Source organism: Canis aureus, chromosome 7 (assembly GCF_053574225.1).
Source record: "Canis aureus isolate CA01 chromosome 7, VMU_Caureus_v.1.0, whole genome shotgun sequence".
In the NCBI taxonomy this organism is placed as follows: Eukaryota; Metazoa; Chordata; class Mammalia; order Carnivora; family Canidae; genus Canis; species Canis aureus.
The window spans coordinates 44,078,754-44,101,998 of record NC_135617.1 but is presented as its reverse complement, the minus strand read 5'-3'; the positions used below and the strand labels follow the sequence as shown (position 1 = coordinate 44,101,998).

General features: G+C 31.5%; 1 protein-coding gene across 1 annotated transcript in view; it reads right to left on the bottom strand.

Moving 5' to 3' along the window:
* The window catches only part of EYS (EGF-like photoreceptor maintenance factor), a 1,514,868-nt gene that overhangs the window by 1,333,725 nt on the left and 157,898 nt on the right, over positions 1 to 23,245 (bottom strand). The window contains exons 8-9 of the mRNA XM_077903501.1: positions 19,196 to 19,362; positions 10,732 to 10,988 (exon numbers count right to left, since the gene is read on the bottom strand). Coding sequence (XP_077759627.1) covers positions 10,732 to 10,988; positions 19,196 to 19,362 — 424 coding nt within the window. The remainder of the gene's footprint in view (positions 1 to 10,731; positions 10,989 to 19,195; positions 19,363 to 23,245) is intronic.

Genomic DNA, 23,245 nt, shown 5'->3' with positions numbered 1-23,245 from the left:
ATAGACATATCCTGCTGTCATTTGCCATTTCTTGTTTCGGGTGCCTTGAATTTCATGAGGCTTTTAAAAAACTCCGTTTCATTCCATTAGTCCTTCAAAGATTATATTCTGTAATCCCACAGGCAAAATTGTTGACTAATTATTGACACCAAGTCAGAATTTCCACATCTTTCGAATTAAAAATTAGGACCTAGAAACCCACGGAAATATACATATATCTTCAAAACTTAACTATGATGTCTTCAATACTGATAAAATTTTATATCCATGAGCTTAAGATTCACTAAGTTAAAAAAATTTTATCTAGTGAGTGGTAGTAATTCTTTCTTTGAAAGAACTAAAAATGCTTTGAATGAAAAGAAAATATCAAAGTAAGTTATTACTAACATGCTGATATTTATATATAGTAGGTAGCATTGCGATTTAAATTATTTGTGGCCCTGGGCTTTTTGATATTTGATGCGATTAAAAGCAGCTAATGGGATTTTGTCATTTTTGTTTTTGTTTTTGTTGTTTGTATGACTGCCGGTTTGTTAGCTTGTTTATTGATGGTTGTTTAACATCAATAGGAAAATGAAAAAAAAGTTAAGTAAAGTCTGGAACAGCTAAAGGACCCTTATACTCTAGTAATATTTATACTCTAGTAATATTACTACTTTCTATTAATATACTGAATTTCTCTCAGGAAACTCAAGATCCATTCAATATTTCTCATACCACGTGGGGCAAGCAGGCAAGGAAAGATAGAATGTCAACCTATTTAACAGGAAGACTAAAAGAGAAGTAAAGTGTTTTACAGAGATTATTGCCTATAGTTGAAACAGGACCAAAAAATCATTTCTCATTTAGCTACTTTGGCCCAGAGTGGGTGATATCCATGCTTGCATTTTTACTGCCATTTACTTTGGAATACTCCACTGGATAAAAATGAGCTCAGCATAAATGATAAATATATCAATACAAATATCTCATGTGTAAGATGAATATATTGGGTCATTTTGCTTGGGAAGTTAATTTGTACTATCTGATGAAAAGCTGCTCATCTTCCTTATTACAAGATGGTTATTTTATAAGACTTTAATATAAATGCTTGACCTTTAGAAATCTAGTTCTTTTGGAGAAAATCCCAGATGCACTTACAGTTAGAACCAATGTCGAATATTTTGTGTTGCCAGACCACTAATTAAATTCCTGCACATAACCTTTTTCTTCCTGAAATGCAACATTTAGTAAATTATTTTATAATTATGCAAACATTGTTTTACACAGCGTTTGCATTTTAATAAGTTTAGGGGAAACCACAATTTAGAATGAAAGCAGAATCTGAAAGCAAAGGTATTATACTAAAGCTAAAAAGCTCCCATCTAATCCTAATGACAGACACTACTTTCTGTGAGGCTGCAATTCGTTTGCCGTTTTAAAAGTTCTGTATATTATCTGTTTTTTTCTCTATTTTTGAAGAAGTTTAAATATAACTCCAAAAGAACAGAATAAGAATCTTCCAGATTAAAGAATAACCATCCTCTTTCCCACAGCCTTTTCTTTAATATTCTCTCTAAAATATGTGTCTATGGATCCTGTCTTCTATTTGGTTGGATGAGCCTTCAGTAAGCTCAAAACCTAAGGATCAATGTAAACATAAATATAATACCCATCATAATTCCCTTGGTTTCAGCAGTATTTCAAGTGGACAAGATAGGAATAGAGCAGTATATTATTAACAAGACTAAATGTATATTAATTGTTTAATTAAAGGAGATTTCTGTGACAGAATAATTACCGTAAGATATTTAAATGTCTTAATTTGTTAAATATTTTTATCTCACACCCATTTTCTGTTCTTTAGAATATAATCAGTATGTACCTCGAACTTGCTTATGAGAATGTTATAAGTAAAGACCTGGCTCAAGTTGTGGCATGATTCATGTGAAATATTTGGTATCTTAGCTGCCTGAGCCTTTGCTAAATTTTCAGTGCCATGATGTGCATTATAAAATAAAATATAAGAACAGATAAAGAGGAGTAAAAGGTCTAAGACAAGCAATATCACATGACAGACATATAGATGACAGATAAATACATACATACACATATATGTATATGCATGGGTGTGTATGTATATATATACAATCACTAAAGACTTATGCATTTTTTAAAGACTTACATATTTAAATATATCACTGCCAAGACATTAATTGGTAGTCACAGTTCATTCATTCATTTAACTCATTTACTGATCTTAGTATAAGAGATCTTTTAAGTATAAGTGTGAAAGGAAATTACATTCAGATAATCAGAAAATGGAGAATTCATCACAGCAGAAATGCTTGAAAGCCTATGCTAACTGGTGATTATCATACACATGATAAGAGAAAGCCATTGGAAGCCTGGAGACATAGGAAGGAAATAATAACAAAAGAGCAAAATGCAGGTAAATCTAAATATATACTGTCTATATAAATGATAATAATAATGTCTTGTGCAGTTTTAAGTATATGCAAAACAACATATTCAAAAATATGCATGTATTTGGACGGTTAAATGTGGTAAAAGTGTGTAAAGCCTACACATTTTCTGGAATGTGGTACAAGTACTAAATTACATTAAAATATGCTAAACTAATTAAAATATTGTAATCTGTAGGGTGAGCATCTAAGAATAGTAAAAGTATATGTAAACATCAACTTAGTAGGGGAATAAATGGAATAAGAAAATACTTCATCCATACAAAACAATACAGAAGGGAGAAAAAAATGTAACAGAACAAATGAAACAAATGTAAAACAAATATTGTAGAGATATATTTAAACCCAAGTACAAAATAATTATATATAAATATAAATTATATATAAGTGGACTAAAATCTCTAAATAAAATATAAAGACAAAGGTAATATCAAACAGTGTCCTTGAAATATGTTTTAAATAGGAAAATAGGTTTATTTTATGAAAGTATGAATTATAAACTGAAGTTCTGGGAACACTTCACATAGGTTTAACATAACATAGTTTGAGATATATAACATAGCTCAAATTAAAAAGGCAAATTTTAGGGGATCCCTGGGTGGCTCAGTGGTTTAGCCTTTGGCCCAGTGTGATCCTGGAGTCCCGGGATCCGGTCCCACATCAGGCTCTCTGCATGGAGCCTGCTTCTCCCTCTGCTTGTATCTGCCTCTCTCTCTCTCTCTCTCTCTCTCGCGCGCGTGCGCGCTCTCTGTCTCTCATGAATAAATAAATAACATTTAAAAAAAAGGCAAATTTTAGAACTACTTGGAAATTACTAAAGAAACAATTGATGCAAGGGTCTCTAACTTATTTATACTGCATGGATACATATGTATACACATTTATATATGTGTATGTATATGTTCATATCTGTGAAAACATATAGGGAAGTGAATCCAACATTTTGGATTCACATCAAAACCATGTGGGAGTCTGCTGTACAGATTGCTGAAACATATTTGTTCTTCAACACTACCTTCAAACATTCAAATATGTTACACTTGAGGTAGTACCTAAAAATCTTTTTTCTGAAAAAATCTCGAAATTATTTTCCCAATCTTATATGTAAACCATAGGAAAAAAAATTAAATAATTAAACACATATTGTTATTTCTAATATCCAACTACTATTCTAAAAGAATTATTATATGTTAAGCCAGTATGAACCCAACATTAATTACTTTTGCTCTCAATGCACACACTAACAAATTACAATAAATTATAACAAATTATAAAATCCCTGAGAGTAGAGATTTTTCTCAGCAACTTTCCCTTGATTCCCCCAGTAGCCACTAATAATCCTCTACAATTAGGAAACATAAAAAAAATTTTCATTTTTCTATGATTTTAAAATAAAAAGCAAAAATATACCAAAAAGCAGTTATTGATGACCCTATTTTGTTTTAATGATGCAGTAACACTGGAAATTAATAACTAAAGAATACATAAAATTGCCAACTAACTTAGAAATCTTATCTTCAAATGCCATATTGATTCATAAAGCTGGAAATCAAGCCTGAAATAAGTCTACTTAGAAAGCAGTGAAAATTAAAAAAAAAAAAAAAAGACAAAAACCCATATATCAAATTTCTAAAATACAGGTAAAATAATAGCCAGAATAAAATCTGTAGCTCAAAAGTTCATCATTAAATACAAAATAAGTTAAAGTTTAACAAAGAAACAAAAATTAAAGAATAGAGAGAGCGAGACCTTGTGATGTTTCCTAAAGCTAAAGAAAGGAATTCCATTGTTAAATGTATAAAATACTAAATATAAATCTGAAAACTTGAGAATTATAATAAGTTCCTTGAAAATAACAATTTATTAAACTCTGGCTAATCAGAAAACTCAGACAACACATCTATATATTTTAAAAATCGGAAAAAATCTGAGAAATTAACATTGTCAGATAAAATTATTAGAATATGACAATTGAAATTTGAAACCATTAATATTACTAATTAAATCAACTCGTATAAATTAGTAAATTGACTCAATAAAACCCTGGAAACTGATGGAAATTGATAAGAACTAATCTTCCTAAGAGTACTATTTATCTTGTTAACTATTAAAAAATTCTAAGGGATTTTTGCATGCTTTCAAATCATTTTATTTTAAGTATTTCAGGGTAAAAAGGAATGTTTTTCTTGTCTTTGTATAAAATAAGCATAAAAGTGTAAGACTGAAAACAAACCTTCTAAAAACAAAAGACCAATTTGTGAGTGCATGTATATATTCAAAAGTATTTAAAAATTATAAAAGTAAATGTTACTCTACTAAATGGCTATTATGCAAAGTTATTACTTCAGCTCCTATGCTTAAGATATTTAAATTAGAAATAGAAAGATTCCACCTTCTTTATTATCTATTTAATATCATGCCAACACCATGTAGAATGGTAACATAATCTAAAGTCCCATGAAATTCAGGAACAAGAAAATGATGTCCACTATAACCATTAGTATTGTACTTAATCTCAAAAATGTGATAAAATAGTATTAATATTATCATAAGACCAAATAAGGAAATTTAAAAAAGAGAGAAAAACTACTCTTATTTTCAGATAATACAATTCTCTCTAGAAATAAGTGAAACTGCCTTTAAATTATAAAGAATTGTGAGAACTAAATAAGAGACTTTCAATTAGATAAAAAGGATACATCAGTCTTACATAATACCCTCAACCTCTGAAACTAATAATACATTATTTTAGCTAATTGAGCTTAAAATAAAAAAGAAAGAACGAACCTATAAAATTATTCCAAATGAAAGAATTTCACATTGTACACACTCAACCCTACTTATTTCTCCAGGAAGTAAAAATCAAAATGGGATACAATTTTACATATCACATTGGGAAAAAAAAATAAAATTTAATACTTAGTGTTGTGAATGTGTAAGAAGAAAGTACATTCATTTACACACTGCTGGTGAATATGGATGGAGAACTCTGTTGTACAAAACAACAAAAACAAAAACAATCAAATAAAAAATCCATATATATTTCCTTGGATCTAGCAATTCTATTTCAGGTTTGGTGCATTCATTTAAGCAAATACTCTGAAGCTCTTTAAAGTGAGAACATATATCTATCTTGCTGATACAGTGATATTCATAATTTATATGTAAGTAAAAGAATTTATAATTCAAATATATATACACATGAAATCCAATTTTAATTTTCTATAATAGAGGTTGTTTTTTCCCATGACATAAGTAGGGAGTTGACAAAGACAAAAAGAAAAAGCATTTCTGAAGCTCACCTCTGGGAATTTAGGGATGATTGTTCTATGTTGCAGAATGGCCCATATGTCTGTACTAGAGACAAATCACATCCCTGGTGATATGTCTTTTGGGTTTACTAAAAGAATTATGTTATGTTGCTGGAGAAACCAGGCCCATTTCTGTGAGAAGCCAAATTCACAATATACTGAAGCTGTGAGACCCTGTCCCTCCCTTGATTATAGATCTGTCCTGGCTAAAGATCTAACATGGTTTAAAAAATAATCCAATATGGTTGAATATGATGCTGAGTTTGACATGATCCTATAATATGTCTCAAAAGCTCTGGGCATACACAAAAGGTGATGGAGCTTTTATGAAGAGAGGATGTGTATGCAGCTCCAATGAAAGCCTGAACATGCTGGCTTAGAGGATATACATGAAAAAAGGAATAGTGAATTTAAGACACAACCTCAGTGACTAAATTCAAACAAACATGAAACATCTCTTTGGAGAAGGACTTATACTGTCACAGTGAAATTTAGAGAAAATCATGAATATAAGCACCAGGCTTATATAATAGCTCCTAATTCTTCCTCTCAGTTATATATTAAATAAGAAAATATATATGAAATAAAAATCGACTACATAATATATAAAATTGAGGTTGATATTTGTGTGCTTTGAAATGATCACAATACAAAATGAAATACTCTGTAAATTTATTTTCTGTAAGAATATTTGTGATGTCATAACAGAATTGATGATTATGAAGGCCAAATTAATTCAGCCTCTATTCAAAGTAGAGAGACAAAGTAGAGAGACAAGGGCGGAAGTACGTTTTGGTAAATCCAGCCAATGGTGTCAGTTTTTAACACACAGTGTAAAATAGTTCAGTTCTTGAGTGGATGGGATAGTCTAAGCGATCACTCAAGTAAATGTGTGATAGACACCAAACACCAGGGACTTAGCTTTCCTGACTATAGAAGTAGGAGTGTGCCCAGAGTGTTTCTCTTTGTATAATATCTTTTATTTCTGTCCTTTAGGGACTTTTAGAATGCTTTCGGAGGAGAGAGAGAGAGAGAGAATGCTTTGAGGAGAATCAAAATAAAATATGCATGACTCGATTAGGGAAAATGGATTCATAAAATTCTTTGACTTTCTTCTGTCAGTTCCAGGTTTATCAGAAAAACAATTAGGAATGAAGTAGGCTTTCCATGGACCTCAATGTGCTCTGTCAAAAAGAACAGACTCACAGAAGTACTAAGGTATGCATATACTCATACTACCTCAAACTGGGCCTGCCATCTGAGAAATAAGCTAGTATATTAAGACATTGACAGTCAGGCATCAATAATTGAGAGTATATAAAGGAACCCGGGTTCCAGCTGAAGCACAAATTTGGTTGAAACACACTCTTGAATTTCTACAGGAATAGGAATTAACAGAAGTAAAGGAGGTGTGTAAAAAATGCACGGGATTTGAAAATGTTTCTATTGCCAAGGTAACTAAGACTTTAAAAAGAAAAGAACATTGTCATCTGGGAGGGTAGAGAACCACAGAGCCGTGGAAGTCAAATTTGCAGTATATAAGACTATAGTAGAGAAGGAGTTTGCTTTTAAGATAAGGGCCCTTACTATGTAAATCAGTTGAAAAGAAGGCAGGCTATCAAGGAGGCTTAGCTCAGGGCCATTTTAAACATGGAAAAGCTAGGCCTAATTGTATAGGACAACTTGGATCCTCCTCCTAAACAAAGAGCTACCTAGACTCTCCCTGTTACCAAGACAACTATAAGAGGCAGAAAAGAAGAATTTGGTTACTTAAGTCAAAAGCAGGAGACACCCAAAATATTTGAAATAAAGACAAAGATAATTCCATATAAGAATTTATCATATTAGCTTAGAGATCTTATTTTGACTATAAAACATTTTAGACGGGATCCCTGGGTGGCTCAGCAGTTTGGCACCTGCCTTCGGCCCAGGGCACAATCCTGGAGACCTGGGATCGAATCCCATGTCAGGCTCCTGGTGCATGGAGCCTGCTTCTCCCTCTGCCTATGTCTCTGCCTCTCTCTCTCTCTCTCTGTGTGTGACTATCATAAATAAATAAAAATTAAAAAAAAAAAAACATTTTAGAAACCAGCAAAGTCGAAAGTCTCAAACTGACAAGGAAAAAAATTAAAAAAATAAATTATGATTCTATCAATAAAATATCATAGGTACAAATAACAAGAGAATTGCAAAAAGGCTGTTGCCTTAAAAATCCACTGGAATTACTCCCAGATTTTATTTTTTTTAAAGATTGTATTCATTTATTTTATTTTTTTTAAAGATTGTATTCATTTATTTTATTTTTTTTAAAGATTGTATTCATTTATTTGAGAGAGCAGGAGCAGAGGGGGAGGGAGAAGCAGACTCCTCACTGAGCAGGGAGCCCTGATAAACATGGGGCTCCAGGCTCCATCTCAGGACTCCAGGATCATGACCTGAACTGAAGGTGGCCACTCAACTGACTGAGCCACTCAGGTGCCCCCACTCCCAGATTTTCCCAGTTCTGGAGAACTTCAGATAATAGCACTGGAATTAAATTTAAACCATTTAAGATCTATGCAAGTATATGGCCTTATCATATGATGGTATCTATCACCTTACTCCAGGAGTTAGTGGTCACTAAGAGATTAGACTAGATGGGTTCCTCATGCTGTGCCGAATGACCGTCCACACTGGAAGTTGAATTTTACATTTTCAACTTTACATTTTCATATCCATACACACCTTCCTCATGAATAATGAGTTAGAAGAGTGGTTAAATGTGGTTCATGATGAGCAGCATCAGCATCACCCAGATCTACTGAGCCCTAGAATTCCTGAATGAGAAACACCTGAGGTAGGGCTGACACTCTTGAGCTTTAACAAGATCTCCAGGTGATTCTCATGACCATTAAAATTGTGATCTCCTGGGATAAATATACAGGGATAACATTTAACCTAGAAGTTTGCATATAAGGCTAAAATTTCCACAAAAGATGATAGGATTAAAAAAAGAAGTAATTACACTTTATATAGATGGTATGGTAACACCTTTTTGATGTTATAGGAAACACACGAGTTCATAGATGGAGGTGATAAAACTAGGTTAAGGGGAAAAGAGAAGTAGAAACCAGATGCAAAGGGAAAAGATAAATAAAAAATAAAGGGAAAAGAAATTAGGTAGAAGAAGAGACACTGGATAGAAGAAGAATCCAGATGAAGGGAGAGAGAACTGATGACATAGGCAGAGACCAGACAGAGGAAAGAGTGGAGAAGAAAAGGAGCATTGATTTTAAATTGCTCCCAAAATATTTTTGCTTTCAGTGGGATTATTTCTGCACCCTTCAGAAAATTTAGACTGATGAGTTTCTTCACATTTCACTGCATGAAGAACTTAAAACTAGACTGATTATTTAGATATGAGGAAACCCACAGAGTTCTTTACAATTCTGTAGAAAGAGACCTCATAGAAGATATAGGCCTTCCTAATAAATCCTTTGTAAATCATAAATTGGGTTTAATTTTTTACTCCCAGCTGAAAAGTGAGTCATATCAATTTTCTACTATATATCAATGGTAAGTACTACTCCACGTGGTTGAACTATCTAGTGTATGTATGATATTTAATGGTCATATAATTTATAGCCAGTATACAATCTTGATATATAAAATGATAGTGTGCTGATTATGTGTGCACATATACATATGTACATACAAACACAGATATCAGAGGACATTTTCTCTTAGTCATGGTTTTAGGAAGACTTAAATTCCATTCTTTATTCCATTTTATGTACAGTTCATGGTTAATATTATATTTTCACTGAATTTTGGAGGATATCCTACATTTACAAAACAGGTGTCTATATGTACTTTTTTCCCTTAGGCAGATACTTATGTTTCAATAATACTAGTACATTTTATGCTATTTTATTTTTACTAAGAACATTTTTGCAATGTGAAGTAATGGGACAAACTTTTTAGCAAGCTTACCAGAATTCACACAAATATTCTTTTCGTTTAAAAAATAATCTGAAAGAAAAAAAAATAAAAAATAAAAAAATAATCTGAATGGCCATTCATTTATTCCAGTAATACTGCCCCTCTATTCTTGGACCTTATTGTTTTAAATTGCCTCCAAAACCTTCAAGATATTACTTTAAATATCAAAAGGTAAAGATAATTTTCATTTTAAGATGGAAATCCAAATAACATTTAGAGTTGGGTCAGCTTAATTAAAGGGTATATCAGATTGCATAGAACTTTTTTTTCATCATTTTACTTAAAGTTTGTGTAATTTAAAAGTGACAGTATTATTTTCTTCTGTGTGGCCTCCATACTGCTTTCTATAAAGCAATTAAGGAAGTTTTGAAATTATTGTTAACAATCATTTTAATGTAAGACCAAGCATAAAATCTCAAGTAACATAAATTTGAATGTTTAATTTTTGATATTCTTATATCAAAAGATGACTTATTACTACATAGCCACTGTGAATATCATCTTCTATGACTTTACAGAGGATATAGTATGTTTGTGGTTTTATGGAGTTTTTTTAATCTTACTAATGGAGCATTAAACTGACCTGGAAAATACTGAAATTAAGTTTTATTTTTCATCTAAGCACTCAGTGTGCTTGGCAGCCAAGAAAGAGGTTGAAGGGCAATACTGACGCTGTTTAGGCAAAATTATTGGGAGGTTAAGGTTGCCTGTTTTTCTCCTCAGACCTTTGACATATATATCATGCTCTCTATGGTTCAGCCTGGCCTTTTTAGCCTCATTTGCATGAGCCAAAGCTGTGTAGTCAGCAATGTAACTGCCCAAAGAAACAATCCTATTAGTCTTAGTGAAGATATTTTTACTTTGTTAAATGAAAAAGCAGGCTACAATACCCAATCATTAGATACATTTGAGATATATTAAATAAATGTATTAACATTTTCCACTAGGGAATGTGATTTCTCAGAAATACTTGCCTGTAAATCCTGGGAGACATTTGCAGAAGAAATAGCCACTTAAATATACACTGGTTGCTTCATTTTTGCAGGGCACAGATTTACAATCTTCAGTTTCTATTTCACAGATGTTTCTTTCATATATTTGCAGACAGCTACAGTTGCAGTTGTGCAAATGGACAAAGCAGAGGCCATACACTGATGTATTCTGGTTTTCTAAGCAATCCTCAACACTGAGCATATAGAACCGATCCATGTAAACAAAAGAAATGCTGCATCTACAACATGCAATACCCCCCCAAAAAAAAAGTCCAATTAGTCATATCATTTAAAGATTTATCACATATTTACTTAAATACACAGGGTAGCAGTACAATAAATATGGTTGTGGGGCTCACTTTTGAAATTGTTCTTATAGAAAATGTTCATATTTGACAAAACTTAATTTTTGTTCATTGTGAAGAACGAGTGAAAAGAACTTTGGCAGAAGACAGGCGTAGACTCAAACACAGGTCCTGCCACTTAATTGCTACATAACCTAGGACAGTGGCATTAACTCTCCTGAGGCTAAATAACAAGGTTAGTGTTCCTGTGTTTGTCAGGATTTTTGTGAAAATTTGCAGTGTGAGTGCCTGACAATTAGCTTTTTCGATTGCAATATTAGTGCCCGACCTAAACTTTTGCTTGTCAAGGCATTCATTTCAAAGATATTTACCTTGAATATACACGCTGTCAGCTATACAACTAGATAAAGGGCCAGGCCGATCCACCTGAAGTTCCCCTTTTCTGGAAAACCCTGGTTGATCTAGATAAGATCTAGATAGATCTTTTGTGTAACCCTGCTTTTCCCTTCCTGCTCTTTAATTTCCAATGGCTGGGGTGTTTTATATTCACCAGCATAGAAAGAAACCCCAGGTACCTCCAAGTCAATAAAACCACAACTCTAAGTCCTCTCTCTCTTTACCTGAGATGCAACCTCTTTGTGTGGCTTCCCCTGTGCCTGCCAGAACCTGTGGTTACAAAGAAAAAGCTTGTTTTTTCAAAGCTCCCTGATGATTCATGCCAAGGTGCATCTTACAATCATAATGAAAACCACAGGGGACAGTCCTGCAACAACACCACCTTGGGGAAATGCCTGTGAGGGCTCCGCAGAAGCCTGAACAGGCAAGTGAGTGCTCCAGGCTTTCCCAGCTTGTAGGTGAGTGTCCCAGCCTCGCTATCCATAGGCTGAGGTGCTCACAAGTTTGAAGTATTTAAACTCATGCCAAAGAAAAATGGATTTTTAATTAATAATAGTTTCTATTGATAGTATTCATTCATTCATTTCTATATTCATTCCATAAATATATATTTGCATTTTCTATATGACTGGCATTGACCTAAAAATATTGAACATTTTTTAGTCTATTCTATAGGCTAGGCACCACCTTTGGTAAAGTGGATTATGAGATGCCATTTTAATATGATTATACACTGTGTGATATGAACGCATTTATTCCTTTTAATATTGTATATACATACACATAAAGCATCAGAAAAAGAATGCCTAAGGTGAGGAAGAAACCTAAATCAGAGATAATCTTTGGTCTAAAGTAAAGTGTTGTGATTTTAAAGTATCCTTTGCCAACTCTTCAAAGGGCACTTAAGATAATCATATAAACATGTCAATGAGTTGAGAAGAGCAAAGTCAAATTACTTTGCTTGTTATTATTAGTGAAAATTAACCTACTGAACTCAAGTCATTACACTCATAAATTTATATGATGGTAGGTGTTTGGAGCCAGCAGGAATGTTAAAGGTCAATTAGTTCAAACCTTTCTTCTTGTAGTTGTGAGAAACTTAGCCATTTAATGCAATTTGCCAAGGATCACTGAGATTGTTAATGGCAGTCAGTATAGTTGATGTTTTGAAATATTCAAAGCACCAGCCTTGGAAAGGGAACCTTGGTTCTAATTCTTCTCTTATTTAGAAGTTTTTCTTCCCTAGCTTTCTCATCTTTAAAATTATCAGTACTACATCTGTTTCATAAAAGAGGATTAAATGTGTTCATTACTGGGCAAGTAAGTCTGCTTCCAGCCTTACATATGCAAATGTTTACTTGAAATAAAGTTATTAAACACAGGCAATAGCAGCTATAAATGGAGACTGATTATAATAGTTTATTACCTGAAATTCAAGTAGGATGATATGATTTTCCAATATAGTTAACAAATTCTAATAAATTTCTGAATAAAGCATAATATGTCCTTGATTAACAAGAAAGTTTCACTCCTGGAAAATCCAATAATTATTAAAATTTTATAAAAATATTTTATATCAGTGTGTAAAATGAAGTTAATATATTGGCTCCAGATATTTATAAAACGGTTTTATAGCCACATTAATGGATGTTGGGACTTTTGGAAATTGTACATACCATGGAACACTTCTTGTTGTTGTTCATGGAACCATTCTGTGCATTGAAATATTTTTAACATTCATCATCCACTACTTACCTGCTAAATGCCAGCTGTTTCAACCAATTATACTGAATTAGAATGACCCTAGAATTCAAAATGTCCCCAGAATACAAGAACGTCTCTTTGAAAATCATTGACCTAAATAAATTTCTCCAGTTTACTAAAGCACTCACCCAATCTTGTACAAGTTTGTGGAGCATTTTATCATCCCAATTAATAATATGCATGTAAGTGCTGGTATATGTGTATAAATGAATACCTAGTGCTAAGACAAATTGCTATTAAATTGAAAGATTTTCAGTGACAAGTGCATCACTTTTGTTAAAAAAGAAAGTCAAGAAAATTATAGGGGTCCATATATATTATTTATAATTTTAAAATGTTCTTAAAATTTCATAGAACTCTCACTATGAGAAAATGAATTGTTCATGAATGTATTACTAACTTTATTATTAAATAAGCCAACTTTATTTTTAAATAAGCCACTTTGAATTGCACTTAAATTTGAGACAAGATTGAAAGAACAAAGCAAAAATATGTCAGTTGAAAATATGACTTCATATATAAATATTGTGATTTAAATTTTTTCATCATTTAGTTTTTTAATGGAAAAATATTCTGGGAAGAGATGAAATTAAATATATCACTCTACCTATTACTCTAAATCTTATGATCCATATGCCTGATATACAGTGGATGCTCCATTAATACTGTTTGACTATATAATCATCAAGTGTATTTTAAAATTGAATTATGCTCAAGAGAAAGGTCATCTTAAAGGTTCTGAATAAACAGCTTCATGAAATTCCAAGTCTTAGGAGATAATTTGAAAAGTAATGCAAAAAGGTTAGACCTATAAAAAGCTATTTAGATATAATGAAGTAAAATAAAAAATCTGGTCCAGGTAGCACAAAATCATATAACATGCATACATTTTTATTGTTTGACATATGAAATTAAAGCATGAAAAGTCATAGAGCCTGAAGCTATAATAGAGTCAAACTTTGACTTTATATCATAACAGATGCATTGGTTTGCACCCAAAATTTAAAAAAAAAAAAGATGCTTGGGAGATAATTAATGAATACACTAGCTAAGTTTCAACCCATACTGTAGTTGAAACTTAATTATACAAAAGCATGTCCTTTCATGAAGTTATTATAATTAACTTTTGTCATGGATATGGAAATTACAATGGTATCTACTTTAGAATTGCTTAAATGAATTAATAACCTCCATATATTTTTACTATAAAGCTTAAAGAAGCAAGGTTATCTCATTTTTCAGGAGGCAATAAAAAGGAAAAAAAATGCATGTAAATGCATTACACAAAAGCATCCAGTCACTAGAGTTGAGTAGTATCAAGACTAACCAAAACCAAATATATACGTACATACACATACATGGGAACATACAATAAGCCATACTGATATGCAGTTAACTTTTTCCTTTTTTTCCCCCCTGAAAGTAAAATGTAAAAAAAAAAAGTTCTGTATGGGAGTCAGATAAGTTTTTATGGGACATTCAAAATTAAAAAATGGAGTGCCTAGGTGGTTTGGTCAGTTAAGTGTCTGTCTGACTCTTGGTTTCAGCTCCGGTCATGATCTTGTGGCTCCATGTTCAGTGAGGAATCCATTTGAAGATTCTCTCCCTCTGCCCCTCCCCTCTTTTACACATACCTGTGCATGTGTGTGAGTGCTCTCTGTCTCAAAAATAAATAAATACATAAATCTTAAAACAAACACAAAACAAGACATTTAACTTCTTAATACAAAAGTCATCCATATCACGGCAAAAATTAAAGTAGTCTTAGAAGTTAATAATGATCAGACTTCCTGGTTCAGAAGTAATTTAAGAAAACCATGATTAAAATACATTTCTGTGGCAAAATCACTAAAGCTGTATTTGTTATATAAGCCTCCTGACTCTACAGAAATAGGTTTTGAAACTACATTATTTTATCATGGACTTTTAGATTTTGCAGTTTAAAATAGAACTTTTGCTTATAACTGAAAAATAATGTTTTGGTTAAATTTAGCATTACATGGAAAATGTGAAAAATTTTAAAATAGCTCATAAAAGAAACAGGTTTATTTTAAAGATCCCAGAAAGAAAGCCAGAAAATTCATTGCTATAACCCAAACTACTTGTATCTTTAGAAAGTGGAGATAATAGTTGTTTTAGTAATATAAAAAGATATTTACTTTCTAAATGATATAGAATAACCATGAGATGTGTTCTGAGAACATTAATTTATCTATGGATACCTGGGGTCAGATATCAAATATCATTTTCACAGTTTACACAATGTTTTCCAATTAGAGAGTACTCAAATATATAAAAAATGTATGAATGAATAGGTTTCACTTTGTTATGCTATTTCTGATAGCAAGTAGGGATTGGTGACTTGGGCATCAATTTAAACTTCATAAATGGCTGAAGCTATGAACACTTCAGAGTCTGGGCTTGGTGTTGTGAAGTTACTATCCTATACTTATCAAGAACTATACAAAATGGCTGGTGAGATTTTTTTTTTCCCCCATTAAGGTTTTCTAAATTCCCACAAACTATTTTGAACATTTTAGGGTAAAAATGTGGTAATACTCAAAACTGTGTTAAATACTTCATTTCCATTATGCCGTGTAAGCTGTGCTTATACAAAATACATTTCAATAGAAAAACGTCTATGATTATCAACTGTCAGTTAACACTATTATTATCATTGTTATTGTTAGTGTCTTTCATCATAAAGTAATCCTTAAATTTAATATTATTACAGACTATCATTGCTACAGTGCTATCATTATTTTTCTAAAAAGTTCATTTTTAAAGTTTTCCATCCCCAAACCTCAAAAATATCTCCCTACATTGTTTTCAGTTATGCCACAATTTTGTCTTTTAATTTAGGTTTCTGAACACATTCAGAGTCTGCTTCTACATAAAGTGTAGGGTTGTGATCCAGTTTTATTTATGGTCTTATAGTGAACCATTTCCCCAAACCTTTCCACTAAAGAATCCTCTGTATTTCCATTAAATTATGGGTAAATTTCTTCAAATTTCTTGTATATTGAGATCCTCTATGTACATGAGTTTTTCTCAAAGCTCTGGCCCACTGTTTTTTTTTGTTGTTGTTGTTGTTGTTTGTTTTTTGTTTTTTTTTTTACAGTGGTACTATCTGGATTTTATAGTTATCATAACATTTTTCTGAATGCATCCCCATTGCATCACAGCTACCTACATTTTGGGATATACAGTTTTCACAGTGTTTTCTTATAATCTTTTTGATATTTAAGTAATGTTTTATCACTCTTCCTTGATTTTAGTGATTTGATTCTTCTCTCTCTTTTTCTTAGCATAGGTAAGGATTATTTATTTTCTTAATCCTCTCAAAAACGGACTTTTGGTTTTGTTATTTTCTATTGTTTGCCTATACTCTAATGAATTAACTTCACTCTACAGTTTATGATATTCTTCCTTTGGCTTGCTTTAAATTAATTTTCTCCTTTTCCATTAAGTTAAGGTAGTTTAGGATATTGATTGAGATCTTTTTTGTTTTTAACATATGTATTTAGAGCTATAATTTTGATTCTAAATGCTGCATTGCCTATGGCCTATGATTTTTGCCATGCCATAACTTTATTTTAATTAATCTCAAATGATTTCCTAATGTCCCTTTTACTTCTTTTTGATTCACTGATTTATGTGGACTGTGTTATTTAATTTTTATATGTTTGTAAAATGCTTATTGTTTTTGATTCCTAATTTAATTCCATTGTGGTCAGAAAATGTATTGAAATCCTCTTAAATATATTGCAGATTGTATTAACATATGTTCTGTCTTGGAAAATGTTCTATGTGCATTAGATAAGAATGCCATTCTGCTGTAGTTGAGTGGAATATTCTATAGATATCTGCCAGTTCTAGTTGATTTATAGTGTTCTTCAATTTTTTTTTTTATTTTTGTTATCTACCAAATGTTATATCACTACTGAAAGTGGAGTATTGAAGTTTCCAACTATTGTTGGCCATATCTTTCTTCAATTCTGTCAGTTTTTGTTTCATATATTTTGAGTTTCTGTTAAATGCGTACATGTTTATAATTGCAACATCTTCTCATGATTGCTTTATCATTTTAAAATGTATGTTTTCTCAATTAATCATCTTTTCCTTTAAAGTCTATTGTGGTCAGCCCGGGTGGCTCAGTGGTTTAGCACCACCTTCAGCCCAGGGCCTGCCTGATCCTTATCCGAGATAGAGCCCACCTCAGACTCCCTGCGTAGAGCCTGCTTCTCCCTCTGCCTGTGTGTCTGCCTCTCTCTCTTTCTCTCTCTCTGTCTCTCATGAATAAATAAACAAAAGATCTTAAAAAAATTAAACAATAGAGTCTATTTTGTCTGATATTAAAAGGGATACTCCAGCTTTTTATGGATGCTGATTGAATGGAATCTTTTTCTAACTTTTTTTTACTTTCAACCCATTTGTACATTTAAATGTAGGGTGTATGTCCCATAGAAAGTATATACTGTCTATATCCAGAAATTATCTAACCTGAAAATCTTTGCCTTTGATAGTATTTTTAATGCATTTTTAAATGTTATTTTTAATATAGTTGGATTTATGTCTGCCATTCTCCTTTTTGTTATCCATATATTGTATCTTTTTAGATCTTTATTCTTTTGATACTACTTATTTTGTATTAAGTAAACATTTTGTAGGGCAAATTTTTGGTATCTATAATGCTGTTTTTACTACATTATTTGAGTTAATTTCTTAATAGTTGCTCTGCAGTTTAACATATACACATTAACATATCAGATCTACCACAAATTTAATCAGAAACTAATTTAATTCTAGTATGATATACAAAAATTATTACTGTATGTCTTTTCCTATCCCCCTGTTTTTTTTGTGCTAATGTTGTTATACATAATAGAATATACATTATATAAATAATATATAATAACTATATATGCGTATGTTTGAGATATAAATACCAATCAGTTTAAACAAAAATATTATTATGAATTACTATAAAATTGTTTAGGAGGCTAAAATTAAAAACACAAGAAATAACAAGTATTGGCAAAGACATGGAGAAAACAGAACCCTCATGCGCTGTTGATGAAAATGCAAATTGGCACAGCCACTGTGCAAAACAGTATAAAGGTTCCTCAAACACTTAAAAATAGAATTACCATATGATCCAGCAATTCCATTACTGGATATTTACCCCAAGAAAACAATAACCACTAATCAAAGAAATATATGTACCTTTATGTTTATATATTTAATAGCGTTATTTATAAGACTCAAGATATGGAACCAACATGAGTGTTCATTGATAAATAAATGGAAAGATGTGGTGCATATATATGCACATACATACACATATATACACATATATGACAGAATATTACTCAACAATTGAAAAGAATGAAATCTTGCAACAATATGGATTGATCTAGAGAGTATATTGCCAAGAGAAATAAGTCACTCAGAGAAAGACAAGTACCATATGATTTCACATGTGGAATTTAAGAAACACCTAAACAAAATTAGAAAACAACAAACAACAATTACAAAAACCCAACAAACAAAAACAAAACCCAAACTCAAATACAGAGAACAAACTGGTGGTTGCCAGTAGGGAGGTGAATGAGAGATAGGTGAAATCCATAAAGGGAATTGAAAATATGGTTTTTAACAGAATTTATTTATTTATTTGAGAAAGAGAAAATCAGAGAGAAAGCACGAGGGGGAGAGGCAGAAGGAGAGGGAGAAGCAGACTCCCTGCTGAGCAGCAAGCTGGACATGGTGCTCAATCCCAGGACCCCAAGATCATAAACTGAGTCAAAGGCAAACACTTAACTGACTGAGCCACCCAGATGCCTCCAAAATACATTTTCTTGGTGAGCACTGAGAAATGTATGGAATGTTGAATCATTATAAAAAGCAATTATGGCTTGTCAGTACAATTATGAAACTATAAATAGGTGATATTCTGTGTTCAAATTATATATAAATACCTGGATTTATTAATTTCATCTTTATAAAGAACTTCATGTTGACACCCACTTTCTTCATAATCAGTTGTATTTTCAAGAGACATTTTGCCAAGCCATCTTGGAATACATCGACACCAATATCTCTTATTGTCTTCTTCACTCAAACAACTGCATTCCTTTGCACACATCTATAAATTTAAAAAAAAGTGAATTTTGTAAATGTCTATCACATTATAATATTAGAATCATTTTAAAGGTTGCATTTTATGCTTTTCTGTATATATTAAAAGTATATATTCCTTTATCAAAGGTAAAATAAACTCTGTTTTGATTTATATTTAAATCATTTTAAACAGCCATTTTTAGTTTATTTATGATTGAAACAGATACCTTGTAAAAAGCTAAATAAATCAACATCCACTATTCAGTTGTTTTACACTATCTTTAATGTAATTTGAATCAAAATTTTAGACATTGCTTATATGTTGACTAATACTGTGGAAGTCAGATTCTACTGATAACCAGATCCATGGAAAAACTTTTTCTCATATCACTAAATAGTCTTTTCTACTTCAGTGAGTTGCTTAGACTCATGTTTGAACTGACTGTAATATTTTACTGCATCCCTCATTAAAAATGAATTAAATAAAACCTTAACACATATTCATTTCAGATTTGTATGGAAGTCATAATTTTACCTGTTTAAAAAAACGTATATCATTTTAACCATTTTGGAGGTCTTTCAGAAATATTCCCAGTGTATTTACCTTAAAGGAGTAAGTAAATTTTGTCACCAAAAAAGTGCACCTATAATGGACAGCTTAAAACCAGATGTATCTTTCCTAGCTCTCAGAAGTGAATTCAAAAACCACAATAGAACTTTGATAATTTTTTTTCATTTTCCTCTTAATACTTTTGTTTCCTCTATGGTATTGGTTTATAACCAATAGGTTATTTCCCATCAATGGCTACAATGATTAGAAATTTAGTTTCAGGGTCTGATACTTTGGTGATAGATTAATGATTGATAGAGATCTAGTCTCTTGTTGGGGAAGAGTCAATTGAGAATCTGTTTCTCCATTTTTCTATTTGGATCTCAGGTAAATGAAGAATTTTTAGTCCTCTAAGAAGGAGAACATCTCTTTGACATGGACAGATTATTTTTTTTTTTCAAATGCTATTTCCCTTTAACTTACAGCTAAAATATTATAAATATATTCTCTAAGTTTTCTCAATATGTGCCTGTATGTCTTCAGAAAAAAATATTTATCCCTTACTGTTTGAATGTGTAACCATTTTCTACCGCAGGGGTATTTGTTGTAATGTTTCTTAAATTACAGAGGTCTTTTAGAATTTGCTTACAAAGTTAAATTAGCATTTCCAGAAGAAGCAATAATTAGCATTTTATGACTATCTTATTATTCTCTCTTTATATATGATATATTTATACAAATATGCACATATTATTAGCTTTTTCTGAAATGTGTGATTATATTGCACTTTATCAACCCAATTATGTTAGTGTGTACTTTTTATAAAAACGAGGTATTACATTACTTCGCTAAAATTATCAAGTTAGGAAATTAACTGGATATTATATAATCAATAAATTTTATTCAAGATTTGTCAAGTATTCTAATACACTATATAAAAATCAAATAAATAATCTTCCTTGAACATGACTAGAAAATACGAAGCACCAAAACTTCAGATTACCCGGAAGTAAAATATACAGAAACACAAGCGATTAATAATTTTCTTTTTTACTCCTTGTTGGTTTGTACTGTTTTGTAGAGATTATATTGGAAAGTTTGAATTTGCATGCCTTCCATTATCTTGTTTACTTTGAAAGTCCTCTCAGTTGATTTGGTTTAATTATGAAAGCAATACAATTAATTAGTCTTATTCTGCAATCCAATTCCTCTTGTGCTCTGCACACACACACACACACACACACGCATGCATTTTCTTCATTTCTTGTAATAAGCTTTTCAATTTTTCTTTTTTTAAAGTTTTTATTTTAATTCCAGTTAGTTAACATACAGTGTTATATTAGTTTCAAGTGCACAATATAGTGATTCAACACCTCCATACACCACTGTGCTCATCACAGTAAGTGCCCTCCTTAATTCCCATCATCTATATAACCCATTGTCCCACCCACCTCCCCTCTGGTAACCATCAGTTTGTTCTCTATATATAAGAGTCTGTTTTTTTGGTTTGCCTCTCTCTCTCTTCTCCCCCCATCACTTGTTTGTTTTGTTTTTTAAATTCCACATATGAGTAAAATCATTTGGCATTTCTCTTTCTCTGGTTGACTTATTTTACTAAGTATTATACTCTCTAGCTCCATCCATGTCTGTGCAAATGCAAGATTTCATTCTTTTTATGGCTGATTAATATTCTATTATATATAGAATATTATATATACTATATTATGTATATATATACACATATATACACATATACCACTTTTTCTTTATCTGTTCACCAGTCAGTGGACATGTGAGCTCTTTCCATAATTTGGCTATTGAAGATAATGCTATAAACATCATGCGTGTATTCTTTTGAATTAGTATTTTTGTATTCTTTGGATAAATATCTAGCAGTGCAATTACTGGATCATGGGATAATTCTATTTTTAACTTTTTGTTGAACTTCTATACTGTTTTCCACAGTTGCTGCACCAGTTTGCATTCCCACCAACAGTATAGGAGGGTTCCCCTTATTCGGCATCCTTGCCAACACCTGTTGTTGTTGATTTTAGCCATTCTGACTAATGATGTGAAGTGATATCTCATTGTGGTTTTGACTTGTATATCCTTGATGATGGGTGATGTTGAGCATCTTTTCACATGTCTGTTGGCAATCTGCATATCTTCTTTGGAAAAATATCTATGTCTTCTGCCCTTTTTAAATAGGAGTATTTAGTTTTTGAGTGTTTAATTTTATATTACTATTGTACTTTAAGTATGCATAGACCTGTTAAACTATCTGCATGTATAGTCTACTTGTAAGAGGGGAATTATATAGGTTTTAAAAAAAGTGGAAGAAGACTAGGCTGCACAGTGAAGTGTGTTTCCTCAGGATAATGTCATCATATGTGGTTGTCCTCTTTTTGTTATTCAGATTTTGACACTGTGTCTCTGACAGCAGATTCTGCACTCATTGACTGTCCCCACTTGTAGCACCTGCTCCATATTCCTATGTTGTTTGTTTCAGGGGCCTTCTTAGGAGTGCACGGACTCATTTATTTGGCTCATGCAAACTGTGCTAAAGACCAATGCTTCCCAGATATTGGGTTTCTATATCTTTTGCTTTTTTATTTGCATCTTTTCAATATAATCTGGGATGATTAAATATAACATAAGGAAAAACTACTACTAGCTAACACTACTAGCTAACCATACTCAAAGCCCAGAGTCTATGAAGACTTGTGTATTCTTAATTCTCAATTTCTACTAAAAAAAATTAAAAATGCATAATTTGCTATTGTATGATGAAGAGAAAAATACCATACACTAAAGACTTATTGTATTTTAATTATTATAAACCTATGTCCTAAATAATGATAAAATCTTACAAAAATAGTGTTTTAACAATAAAGATAATGGTGCAGAATTTAGAATATGGCAAACTATTATTCCATATAAGTATATGCTTTTCTTTTTTTGCTTTATTTTTAAAGTAAATATTACTGGGATTTAAGAAAATCTGAAAGAACTAAAAGAAACTTCCCCAAAATAATATATAAAAAACCATACCAACTTTCGTGTAAAAATTGTAATATGAACACCTAAATAAACTTGGAAAGTTTGTCAAGACTTAGTATATGTTGAAGACAGTTATTTTTTCTTACTTCAATTATTCACTATATCTAAAAACCATTTCAAGTAATCGCTGCAATTGAAAAATAATGAATTTGGTATTTCAGCAGTGTTTCTCATCTCTCATATAATCTAATCTTTTACTAAAATTTTAGTTTTCTATAACTAAATTTAGACATAACAAAAGGTCTCCCAGGAAAACCTATATGACAGTAAATTTTGTCAATGGGTACATACAATGTTT